We start from the raw sequence: 13,317 nt of genomic DNA on the forward strand, positions 1-13,317 counted from the left end.
ACTATTAAACACCCAGATGCTAAATATGGAATATAATATATCAACTAAAGTATTTCAATTGTCTTTTTCAGAACATGAGGGTGCGGACAGTAAAAGGACAAGATTACTATTCTAAAACAGGAGCAAAATTCCATGGAAAAATGGAACAAAAATTTATTCTTGTTGACTGTAAGAAAGTCATATATGGTTCTTACAGGTAAGATCAGTCACTGAGGTCCGTAGAAAATCTGTCCTCTCATAACCTCTCCTGCTGCAAACCTGATTTTTTTTCTTTTTCTGAAAATTCTTCCAGGGAACTCAACGGGCAAATTTGATTATCTTTTCTGTAATTTAACAAGTTATCATAGATACATGTTGCTAACTAGCCTAACAGCCAAATTTTGAGATCCTCTGTTAGTTTTTCACAAATAAGAAATAAAGGATATAGCTTTTGCTACAGCTGAAGACTTGCTAAAAAAAGAGAGAAAAATCCTGATTTGTCTTATATGGCCTGATTTATTCTTGTTTAACAATGGCTCCAGAAAAGGCTGCCAAAATTATTTCATAAGCTCTCTTGGATAGTTCCTCCATGCAATAATCTTCTAAAGCTAACATTGTAGACCTATTCTATGGCACTCTCTAGTGTATCATGGTCAAATTCAGAATTGCCCAAGGTAAGTTGACATAGCCTCTCTTTATATTTGGCTAAGTTTCTTTATTCTACTTTCCATTTCATTTCCAGTGTATGTGTGCAAAGCGTAGTATGGAAGAACTTAAAGCTTTGCAGACCTGGAAAAACCCGAAGCTAAAGCAGGGACAGTTTTATCTCACGCATTATTAAATATTTTCCTTCTTTTCATGCTACACTTCTCTCATTTGAATTAGCTTCTGCTAGCGTAGTACCTGGGTGCCAGATCCACAGCCACTGACTTTCATAGATTTCCACCACTGTAAACTTTCGAAAATCTGGTTTATTTCCTCTGAGACTTGGCCAGCCCCAAATTCAGACTGATGTGTATAAATGGTAGTGAAGTAAGTGACAAGTTCATAAATGAATCAGTGTAAGAGAGTCCAGGGAGAGCCTGCCTGCTTTGACATCTACACATAATGTTAGAGTCTGTGACAATGTGATAGTTTTTCTCATTTCATTTTGAAAAATAACACTGCTTTAAGACCTAGCACTACAGGGGCTGAAATCATCAATTTCTGTAAAAATTATGCTTGCTTTGTAAAAGAATCTAGTGATTTATAACAGGAAAGACGAGTCTTTCTGAATTCTTGCTCTCTGAATTCAATTTAAAGTTTAGAGGTTTTTTTCAAATATTACAAAATACATTATTGTGAATTGTGAAAATTAATAGAAAAAACTTATGCATCAAGATTGGATTTATCTCAGAACACTATTATTTCCTGAAAAACACAAAACTAACAAAACAAATAAAATTAAATCAGCAAGCTATTTAGATGAATACAATAAACCTATTTTCTAACATCCAGAAGACAAATGCAAATAAGACAAGTTCATTGATTTAATTTATTTTTTTCACTTTTTTTCAATGAAAGTAAAATTGCAAACCAGATTTTTCCTTTGTTGTAACCTACAAATTGCATGTTTTTGACACCATGCTGTTAGGCTTGTTGAAACATCCTTAATGTACATGTTAATGTATTTTATCTCACTTTGTAGCTGTAAAGTAGCTATAGCTACTTAGATCTGAGCATGTGTTCAGCCTTTCTAAGTACAATAGAAAAAAGGAAAATTTCCTTAATTGGAATGTCATCATTGCAATTAAAAGAAAAGTTCATATCCAACCTGGTATGCATAGTAGAAAATATAAACTTTTTAACAATTCTGAGGTGTAACTTTTAAAAATGTGTTTAGAGTGAAGTATATTCAGAACTGTTGAAGCAGTTCTGTATATTATTTCAAATGTGTTTTAGGGTTTTTTTGACAACATAACCACCCATTAACATTCTCTGACTCAGGAGTAAATACAGTGGGTCTAGTCAATCCTGGCTTAGTCTTTGTAGACGTGATTTTGTGCCATAAGATATTTGTACTCCACTGTTCTACATTTGTGGATACTTTTTTTCAGTATCCACTTTTTATAAGGGCAAGTAAGTAGTTATAGACTCATTCCTGCTCCCACCAAAAGCAGTGGAAAGTCTCCAGCTGAGTTCGACTGGTATTAGATTAAACCTTCCAAATCCAAATTACATGAATCATGCCTACAATTTATTCATTTATTTAGAAAGTATTTGTACAAACCCCAGGTTTGTGTGAAAGCTTTCTTTTCAAGAAGGACCAGAGTAATATGTTAGTTCAAAGGAACTGTTTCTAATGGTCATTTGTTCTTCTTTCAGCTTTATGTGGTCATTTGAAAAAACCAACCTCAGTATGGTTCAAGTTATCACAGGACAGCTGGTGGAATCCTTTGATGAAGAGTTCAGGACACTGTACGCCCGTTCTTCTGTTCCTAGTTCATTTGCCCCAGAATTAGTGCGTGTAAACAGTCACAGGACACTCTGGGATAATGATACATACCAACACTCGGTGTCTTCCTTGGCTTCAGTTTCTAGCCAAAGAAACCTTTTTGGTAGGCAAGACAAGGTTCACCAGATAGATCCTGTTTGTTGGAAAACTCGTGGAAGATATGCTGTAAATGAAATCGATAAATATGGCTTGAGAAATCAAGCCTACAATAAACAACCATTTCATCCAGGTTTTAATATGCAAAATCCAATCCAGCAGTATCAACCTAGTGAAAAAAATGAGCACTGGAAGAGACACAGTTACGCTGGGGAGAAGCCAGAACGGACACCTTACCTATTGCTCAACAGAGCTATTAACAGAGCCAACAATCCATCAAATACTTGGAAAATGCCTTCTGATAGCCTTAGTATTGTATCTTCATTACGAGGAGGATATGCAAATAACTACAATACACCCCAGCAAAGTTTTGCTGATCAGTTTTCACGACCAAAGGTAAATCTTGCAGAAAGAAATTCAATTGTACGGAGGTCTTTTAATGGGACAGATAATCATATCCGCCATCTACAGCAAAGGATGCCAACCCTCGAACACACAACTAAATCATTCCTACGTAACTGGCGAATTAAGTCATATTTGAATGATCAAACAGATTATCCAGTAGAGTCTAATGGGTCGGCCGTGGGTGACAGATATGATAGCTATGACACAGCTGAAAATATTAAAGCTCACGCACTGTATTCTCATTCTCGCTTACGATCATCGTTGGTGTTTCAGCCAACTTTACCTGAACAGCAGGAAGTAAGCAGCTGTGCAAGTTCTTCAAATTCAACTATAATTGGGTCAGAGGGCAGTGCAACACCTAAAGGGACATCTAATCATGCTCCAAGTGTGGAAAATGGAACAGATAATACTTTAGAAGAGCTTAGCACAAATGTCCCACTTAAATCAGATGCACCAAAACCCCACGGAATTCACATTGCAGACAACACAAAACCTAGTGTAAATTCAAATGCAGTGGGTGACTCATCTCTCTACTTGTATGCGACACTGTGTGCAGACAAACATGCAGAAAATTTGAAGAACCTTCAAAATGAAAATATGCTAAAAAGGAGAAGTTTTCCCATGTTTAATTCAAAGTCCATATTAGACCCTGGTGCTAACAAACATGCATCCAGTTACGTTTACAGCACATTGACTAGGCATAGACTTAAGCAGCCAGTTAGTCCAAAACTGCCCGAAGACACGCTGAAGAGCTCTAAAAGTTTGCACAGTGTGACCAGCCACTTGCCACAGGAGGAGAAGAACCTCAAAGGAGAGCTAAAAAGCCCAACTGCTAGCAAGGCAATCTCTATGGCTGCTCTCACTGAACCTAGCAAAGAGGAATCTTGTAAGGATTGCACTTCAAAGAAAGAAAGTAAGAATTCCCCAAGTTTTCTAAAGAAAGGATCCCAGAAATTGCGGTCACTTCTTAATCTCACACCAGAAAAGAAGGAAAACTTGTCAAAAAACAAAGGTCCTGCCTTTTACAGAATGTGTAGTAGTTCTGATACATTGGTTTCTGAAGAAGAGAATCAAAAACCAAAGATTTCTGAGAATAAGACAGATTCTTCCCCAAGGAGAAAGAGAAACACATCATCAAATTCTCAAGGTAGTTTGAACAGAAGTAAAGAAGATGTGACCGGGAGCCCAACGAAGTCTCCAAAGTCTCCGAAGTCACCAAAACCTCAAAAACCTCCATCTGATGAAAGCAATAAAAAGTGTCCTCTCTTGTGCCCACTTGAAAGTAAGTTCATAGAAACTGCTGGAGATGCATCTACCCCAAGATTTAATACAGAACAGATTCAGTATCAAGACGTAAAGGAAATCACCCCAAATACTACTCCTGAAAGTGCCCCTGTTTCTGCTCTTCAAAGAGCAAGTTCAATGACACCACAGCTGGCAAGCCACAAACGCCAAGAGGAGCTAAGGCCTCGTTTGAGTGAAAGGCGTGTTTATAGTCGCTTTGAACCGTTCTGCAAGATGGAAAATGCTAGCCAACCTGCAGGCAATGCACCCAACAGCAGTTCACATCTCTCAGATATCAAAAGCAAGACCTTAGGGAATAACTACGGCAGGAGTAATCACATGGTCAGCTACAACTCGACTGCTTACCATCCATTGCAGCCTAACGAAAATAAGCTGAGAGGATTTATGCAAAAGTTTGGGAACTTCCTACATAAAAGCAAATAAAACTTTTGTTGATTATGTTGAAATACAGCAAGAGGAGCAAAGCTGGACATAATCGTAACTGGACAAGACTGACAGTCAACTTTTGTAGAGCTTACTTGTGTTTCTTTTTGGGTCTAGGACATTGGAATGAATGTACATATTTTTACATAATTATCCTAGAATTGTTATACTTAAGTCTTTACAGAGATTCTGTGTCCAGAAGATGTCTCGAGGGAGTTGTTTATAGTGTTTATATTGTAAGATTAATTTTATACTTTTTCCTTCTGAAGAATTTACATACTAGCATATTGTAAGATTAAGTGTGGGGAAAAAGATGGAGGATGTTTTTAAACTCCAAATAATACTGTTTCCAAAGATTTGTCCTTTAAAAATAGGATAGCATTAGGAATAGTGGCTTGCATTTTTTCAGCATTTATGTACATTCTCAAATGATAAACACAAATGTTAATGCATTGCATGTTACTTATCTTTAATTTTTGAAAACCACTTTTAAGCTTCATGTTGTTAATAATTTACCCCATAGCATCTATCGAACTGTTTGGGCAGCAGATGGATCTATCTTACTTTATTGAATTTTCCATGTAATAGGATATTTTTCTAAAGTATTTGGCACACAGATCTTAAAGTGACCTTAATCTGAGCTTTCACAGACTTGTTTATATGGTTAAACTAATGTGAATGTAGGATGAACATTAAAAAAACTATTTATAAAAAAGGTGCCTTGAACATATATTACAACTAGTTTTAATTTCGATGGATTAATTACATTTGTATAACATGCCAGTATTCTGTAATGTATTCTAAAAATAGCTTTTTGTTACATTTTTCTTTCTGGTGTTTAAAAAAAAAAATCCATGGACATCCATTTCTCAGGTAGGTTTTTGAGTTTCACATGCAACTGTTTTAAATGTTGCCAGATATATTTGCAACTCTGGCTTTAATAACCTAGTTTTTTCAATAAGGTTGCAAGTGCTTAGACTAGATGTATGAGGAAGATTGCAAGCTCAACCCTGCAATGCTGCCTTATGTCCAAATTAATATTACAAGGCCAGGAGCAATTGGGCATCTAAAAATGAGGTTCGTAAAAGTCACCACATCAAACAACAAGGCACCTCTCCTAAGCCAAAGAAAGTTTCAGTGAAGGGTGATAGTAGAGAGTGCTTAACCTTAATGAAGGTATTTAGGCACCTAACTGCAGTCCAAGGGACATTTTTGTTCATCTGAGCCTCTCAGTCATAAAAAATATATTTAGTATATTAAGTACCGATGCCAGGTTAGTGGTTACAAAAAACACAGGCGGGGTGTTTGGGTGGCAGCTTGGCATCCACTTCTCATCTGCAGGGTGCAGCCAGAACATCCAGCTGGCTCACGCCCTCCTGGATGTGGCGTTTGTGTCTTAGGAGAATGCCATAACCATTTAGGTGTAAGATGCTCGGCAACAGTTTTCTTCCAAATTCAGAAATTTGGGAAAATTCATTACTGAAAGCTTATAAGCCTTACACAGGGTCTTCATGTTTCAAAAGCATGTTTTAGGAGTCCACTTCACTCTTAGATCTGAAAAGTCCTACAGCTTTGTATGGAGGAGTCCCACTAGGAAAGTCTTGGGTTTATTCTTTGGAAGCAAACACCAAAAAGGCATTTTGTGCACCAGCAAGACTGAGTTCATTTGTCTCTTCTACCTGTGGCTGCGGGAAGAGATTTTATATGGAAATCTACTACGCCGAGAATCGTCGTGATGCTAGCTCCTGTGAACTCACCATAGTTATTGTCAGTGATTTCAGCGCAGCAGTGTCAGCTTTTTGTTCAAACTGTTTCTCAGGCAACCTTACTAGGTTGATGCATCATAGCAATAACTGTTTCACTGTGGGGATGGCATTTATTTATGAGTGGCAAAGACTTGCATCTCGATCCTCTGCTGAAAGCTTCGGTCTCCACCTCTTCAAAAAGAGATTTTTACTAATTTCTTGATGAACATTAGTCACTTTGTTCACTCCTTGCTGAAATGCCATAGTTGGTATTTTTCCCACATGAACATTTATACTGAAATATTCTGTCCTGGCAGAGGTAGCATTTTCAGACCCAAGGCAAGGAGTGTCATCTTATTACTCCAGGCATATTTTAATATAGGCACAACATACTTCTACAGCTGCACAGCCAACAGCAATGCAATGCTGTACTTTTTATAACTCTTTAATATTTTTTAGCAGGACAGATGGTTATCCAGGATAGCATGTGAATTAACAATGCAGCAAAGGAACTTAATCGAGATGCAGGTGGTGCTAAAAGTAGTGGGGGTATCTTTTAGGAGGATCTTTAGTTTTCACTCGTACTCTTACGAGCTCTCACCACTTGTAGGCAGTACTATATTGGAAAGGAAATGAGAGAGGGATAACAAGGGTCTTGGGGCAAATTTTGAAGTGCCACTGCTTTCCATTTGCAATAATGCAAAATAAAAAAATCACAGTAGAACTAGCTTTTTTTTCATTTTCAGATCTCTCCTCGGATATCCCGCATAGGAATGTGGCCACATTAAGGCCTGATCAGAGGTTAATTGAACCGAATGCAAAAGACCACTGCAGACCTCAGTGGAAGTAGGATGAGGCACTTAAAGTATCGACACCACTCTTTTAGGAACGACCGAATGCTGTTTGGGGAGCGCGAGGCTCTGACAGCGCAGGAGCAGCAGCCCGGTGCCCTGCTTGCAGCGAGGGCTTTCAAGGTGGGGGAGCACACTGAGGAGCTCCACAGATGCATGGACCAACTGTTATTTTGCTCCTTCCAGAATTGTGTGTTAAAGGTGAGAAAACAATGCTCATCCAGTCCTGTCTGATCTTGCCTCGTGTCTCTTTGGGAACCCCGCTGTTCACAAATAGGAGAAATATGGAAAAGAAAGATACCCGCTTTTTGCATCAGCAAAGAAAAGGCATATGCACATTTTTGGAGGGAAAAATAAGATATATTTTTGAACTTCCTTTTTCCCAAAGCTTTTCTTGATGTTTCTGCTTTTCCACGGAGAATGCATTTTGCTCAACGTGTCCTAAATGTGGTCTGCACGTTGCAAGTTTGTTACAGCCCGCACACACCCAGTGCACTCCCAGTTTTGTAAGACTGTGAAGTAACAGCTGCTGCCGTGCAAGATGGTCATCTGGCCAAATGGCTTGGGAGTTGTGAAACCCATACAAAGTGATGCGTCACTTCCACATTAAATAAAACTCCATTAGCACCTTAATAGATCTAGGAGGGTGGCTGTGCGAAAGCTGATCGGGAGCAGTGTCAGGAGCGGAGGGCAGTGCAGCTGGGAGATACAGGCTTCTCATATGGTGCCCATTCAATTCACATCGTAAATAAACCACCCCTACAGACGGTCATAATACCCAGTGAATGAATTGCTTCATTTCTTCAGCCTTGTAATAAACAATTTTTACCGCCTCTCAGATTGCAAAATGTTGGTTGTTCTCTTATTAATGGGCTTGCGTTGCACTCTTCATTCATGCTAACAGACACGAACTAGATGTAAATGTTAAAAATTAAGAAAAATTAAATTTCCAGCTGTCTTGTACATGAGGGAGTAGTATTTGTCACAAAACTTGAGAGAAAAAGGCAGGTTACCAGGAAATAAATACTTCTGCATTCACAGGTGAAAAATTACTATTCAGAAAAGAAGTCTGATCATTTTTTAGCTTTCTGAAATGTATTAGGAAATGTCATGTATAAAAAGTCATAAGAAAAATAATACCAAAATCTGTTGCAAGACTATGTAAAAATAAAATTTTAAATGGCTCCACTAGGCTGTACGATAAATATATATATATATATATATATATCTTGTGTATATATGGTTTCATTGTTTTCCTTAGGCCATGTCTAATTTTGACTCATGGCGACACCATGTCTGGCATATTTCTTTCAAATGTCACATATGCTAGGGTGTTTTTTTTCTGGTTTCAGGGTTTAGATCAATCTTCCTTAGCGCTGGGTCTGTGGATCCCTGGTGATCAATAAGATTTCAAAAGGTGACATGGAAGTGAATTCAGGTGACTGGAAAAACGCTATGAGATAAAACAGAAAAGCATTTGTGCATATTTCCATATACAGCAAAGGAAGCAAGTAAAATCAGAACATAAAGTCAGAAGTAAACATCCATAATGTGCTTTCTACCACTTGAAAATGAAAGCTGGTACACCAGCGCTGCAGGAAAAAAAATAATCAAGTGCTCTTTGATTAAAATAGCTGAGAAACACTGACCTAGATGATGCAAAACAAGCATGAGGGCTGCTACAAACACACAAAACTCCAGAATAGATATTACTGCATAATTTCTGGGGGTGGGGAATAAAAAGTAATTCCATCAAGTTATTTTCAATACTGACGGATGTAAAATACTGTGCTGGTTTCACTTAAAATTGTTACTTGATCTGTAAATCCTTTTTCTCAGATGGAATTCCTGGATTACATAGCAGCTATATTATGGATATACTGTGTATGTACAGATACAAACCAAAAATTGTCTCGAAATAATTTATTACTTTTATTTTTTACCAAATAAAATGTTTCTTTTAAAGCTGAGCTCATTCCTGTGTTCTTGTTTTCACTGGCTCATACTGTTATTAACATTTTTCATTTCAAAATTTGGGACGTCTTTTTAAAAACATTGACATCAGGTGTGTTGAGTGAAATGTTGTAAATTGAGGTCTCAGAGCTGCTCTGTGGTAGCTTCACCGTTTGCACATCTGCTGCACCTTCTACAGGACCAAGAGTCCACCCAAAGAACAGAGAAAGGACCAAAGCCAACATCACTTGCATGTAAAATTTCTGGAATAAAATATAGGTAGCAATAAGCTGGATCAAAAATTAAACAGGGTAAGGTCAACTATGTTAGCATCCCATGTTTACTTTCAGAGCCTTGTATCACTTCCTGGCTCTGATATTTCAGATTTGTTTGTCTTCCTGTTAATTCTGCCTTGCTAGCCATGTCAGGTTCAACAGTCTTTTCTGTTTCCTCCTTCCATCTCCACCTTAATTTCCTCTGTCCTATTGACATGAAACATCCCTCAGAAATCTGTTTGCCTACCTCTTGCCTTGTAAATGCTATCGAAAAAAATCACTTCCATCAGCACTGCTTGCGAGAATTAGCTTCAGACAACTCCATGCGTGAGTGCATGCTACTACTGAATGGCTAATGAGAAATCGATTTGGAGTCCTGAATATTTGCTCGGTGCCTTTGCAAAACCATATATTTAGACCTAATGGAGGAAGGAAATGAAGAGGAAGAGAGGAAGTGAAAAGCGCAAAAGAAAGGTTATAAACCAGTGAGGTGGTTACTCAGTTACCACACGTGAAAACTTGGTTGGGGATGTGGCGGTGTGTATGCAGGCACACATGCATGGACCTGTATGCATAATACCGAGGCTCGCTCTTGTACAGGAACTTCTACTTACATAGTAATATAAGTAAAATTCATCTCGGTTAATTGAGCTCAAGCCTTTTCTCAGTTCCCACACACAAGAAATCATTAAAATTCCCATCTCTTCTCTTCCTGTTTTCCTCACTTAGGTCCAACATAAACTTACCTGCCAGCAACTCTGTCTGCAGCATTGCAGCATCACTAGGTAAATGTTAAAAACCCCAAACCTTTTCATTTTCTGGACATATCAGTTGGATTGAGTAGGAAGCTATGCCTATATCCAAATGAGGACAAGAGTGATGGCCGTACGAGTTGGGGGTTTCTGACAGGCAAGTACTTGCATGCCATTCATTACTGAAAATTAAATGTGCCAATTTTTGACAAAACATCATTGAAAGCTAGACTAATTAGAGTGAGTTATGCCAGAATTACTTGAATCTCAAAGAATTCCTGGTAGCTGAGTTAGAGGTGTCATCCCCTTTCAGCAGATGGGAAGCCCATGGCTATACTCCTCGCACACGCTGGAGCAGCTGTGGGTGCAGACATGGGTGTCATCTTCTTTTACCTCTGTCCACTTCCAGTGCCTTGAATTTACCGATAGCATGAGTGACTTGGAGAGTCCATTTCCAGATGTGTAAACTGGGTCTTGTTTGGTACAAGCACATGCTAATGGAAAATCTTGCTTCTAAGTGCCTGTAAAATTGTCACTTTCGATATTGCATATCTTTGTATATAATAAACAGCTTTTTCCTATGTATCTCAAAAATGACCAACTTTCACACTGTATTTGAGTCACCAACCTATTTTTTATCTCAAAGTAGTGGCTAGTGGTACTTGGGGCACTATATTGTGAGAAGTGTTAGTACATAGTCAACACTTAAATAACAAAAAAGTTTAACCATTACTCTTCATGTGCAAAGCCAATTTCAAACCCATCGACTTGCTCCTCAGAATAGAAATATCTCAGTGCTTTCCAAGGTGGAACAGACAGTCAACTCTTAGAGTGTGGTACAGCTTTCTGAAGTCCATGGATGCCTGCATCTAAGCAAAGCCAAGGACTTGGCCTTTGAGTGGACAAGCTGATGAGACAGTCAGAGCTAGGGATCAGGGTGCTCTTGGAAACCCCTCATGATACTATCTCTGATTAAAAGCATTTCAGAGATCAATGTAAGCCATAGGGAAGCAGGTGGTTTACATATACTTATTCTCCCACTGCTAAGCCTGTCAGCCAGGGAAGCTGTAAAGGTGTCGTACATGCCTCCAGATTCATATCCCCTGTTTCTCCTCTTCTGAGCAGGGCAAGGGCTTTGGGAAAAACACACAAGGAGATAGAGGAAAAAAGGCTTTGGAAGATCAGAAATCTGTTTGTCAGCAGATTTTGTTCTCACCCCCCACATAAAAAGCCTTTAGGAGAACAACATCTGTCACTGGTTACTTGATACTTAAAAAGTATACTGCTGGGTTTTAGTTATTTCACTGACACTCACCTCTGGCTGAGAAGGTCACTGCACTGCAAATTCTTAGTGGTGGGGGATATTTTCTGGAGAAATGTCACTGTACACAATGTCTTTTCAGCCAAGTAACAGCCTCTCTGCCATTGTCCAAGGGATCATGCCATCGCCCTTTGATGCTTCAAATGATGGGACAGAGACAGGATCACAAATCATGGATCTAAAAGAGTGTCCTTCTCACTTGCTGGGAAGACACAAGCTGCAAAAGAGGAGTGTGCCTCCCTCTGCAGATTTCAGCAATGGATGTTTCATACACTAGCTTTTTTAAAAATATATTTTCCTTATGGTTTTGTCATACACACTGTGCAGACTTAAAGCAATAAAACTGCCCAAACAATAAAGTATTGAACCTTTAGGAGATTATAAACAGAATGAAAGTTTTGCCTGGAGTATTTCTGTCCTTTTGTTCCCACCCACCACACAGATGTGGCCAGAGAGTAAAAAGCAATGAAAATGAGAGTAAACCAGAGGGCACCTTTGTGTCTCGTATGTGGTCATACTTTTTCTTCTGCCAGGGTTTCTTCTGCACTACATGTTGGGTTTAGCCCTCCACTGAAAACCTGCGGGCTCAAGGTGCACATCTTACACTGGTCTTCAAACCCGCTTTTCACAGACTTGTGTTTAACCTCCCATTTATCGCATTATTTCATTCACCACTTTTTATGTTTTAAAACATAATCTATACTGAAATACATTTTTCCTGAGGAGTATCACTTGTTCCAGAGATAATATTTTGAATGTTATATATACATACACGCACATACACACACACTTATTTTCCAGCTTGATCAACTCTAAAGACATCAAATATATTCAACAATGATCTACAATTCAAAAGAGATTACTTTCTCAGTAGATAAAAATTTACAGTCTATAATCTTTAGGTTAACAGGCAATATTTTATTCAGGTCACAAGCCAATAATTTGAATTCTTTTCAGATCAATTATTTATAACAATGTTAATCTCATGACCTTGAGAGATTAATAGTAAATGAAGTTGATAGTTGACAGCCTGAATTCAATCAACATTTACTTAATTTGCATTTGCTTGAGCAAGCACTATTAAACCTCATCAAAAAGAGCGAGCATTACACTTGGATATACACTTAGACAAGGTCTGGCGCACACCCGCTTTTACTGACCTAGCAGCAACAGAAAGAAATAAGCAGCAGCAGCAGATATAAATCTCTCATGCTCAGTTTTGAAGCAAAATGTTAAATATCATGGCAGGGATTTGGAAATTCAAGTCCCATTTTCACAGTCACTGAGATAACAAGTTTTTGGTGGGTGTGGTTTTTTGGGGGGGAGGGAGGGACTAAGCACCATATCTGGACTTACTCCTTGTATTTTCTAGACAAGCCTATCTTGAAAGGACTCATCATGCTCAACTCTTACTGATTGTTAAGGGAGAGAGATAAATACTTTTCAGATCTGTAAAGCCTACAAATTGCTCCTGCGATTTTGGAAAGGGCACCTTCAGTCACGTAATGAGAGTCCCAGGGATTCGTACCTGAGTCTGCACTTCAGAGGGGCCATCTTTCTAGGGAATAACGCACTGAGTTTTGGTCACATGGACAACAAGGAGAGCTTATTTTCAGAAGAACGTCAGGAATGTATAGGCATCTTTAGATGGCAAGTCTTAGAAAGTCTGAAAAATAAATAAATTAAATAAAAATATAGATCTACATTAGAGCAGGAAT

The 13,317-nt window shown here is 38.4% G+C and overlaps 1 protein-coding gene and 1 long non-coding RNA gene across 2 annotated transcripts in view; both read left to right on the forward strand.

Moving 5' to 3' along the window:
- Window positions 1-7,132, forward strand: part of FAM83B (family with sequence similarity 83 member B) — a 50,055-nt gene extending 42,923 nt beyond the window's left edge. The window contains exons 4-5 of the mRNA XM_075747360.1: window positions 72-196; window positions 2,344-7,132. Coding sequence (XP_075603475.1) covers window positions 72-196; window positions 2,344-4,702 — 2,484 coding nt within the window. The 3' untranslated portion in view covers window positions 4,703-7,132. The remainder of the gene's footprint in view (window positions 1-71; window positions 197-2,343) is intronic.
- Window positions 1-13,317, forward strand: part of LOC142600928 (uncharacterized) — a 637,768-nt gene that overhangs the window by 57,463 nt on the left and 566,988 nt on the right. The gene's annotated exons all lie outside the window — the stretch shown is intronic.

The sequence above is a fragment of the Balearica regulorum genome, chromosome 3, assembly GCF_011004875.1.
Source record: "Balearica regulorum gibbericeps isolate bBalReg1 chromosome 3, bBalReg1.pri, whole genome shotgun sequence".
In the NCBI taxonomy this organism is placed as follows: domain Eukaryota; kingdom Metazoa; phylum Chordata; class Aves; order Gruiformes; family Gruidae; genus Balearica; species Balearica regulorum.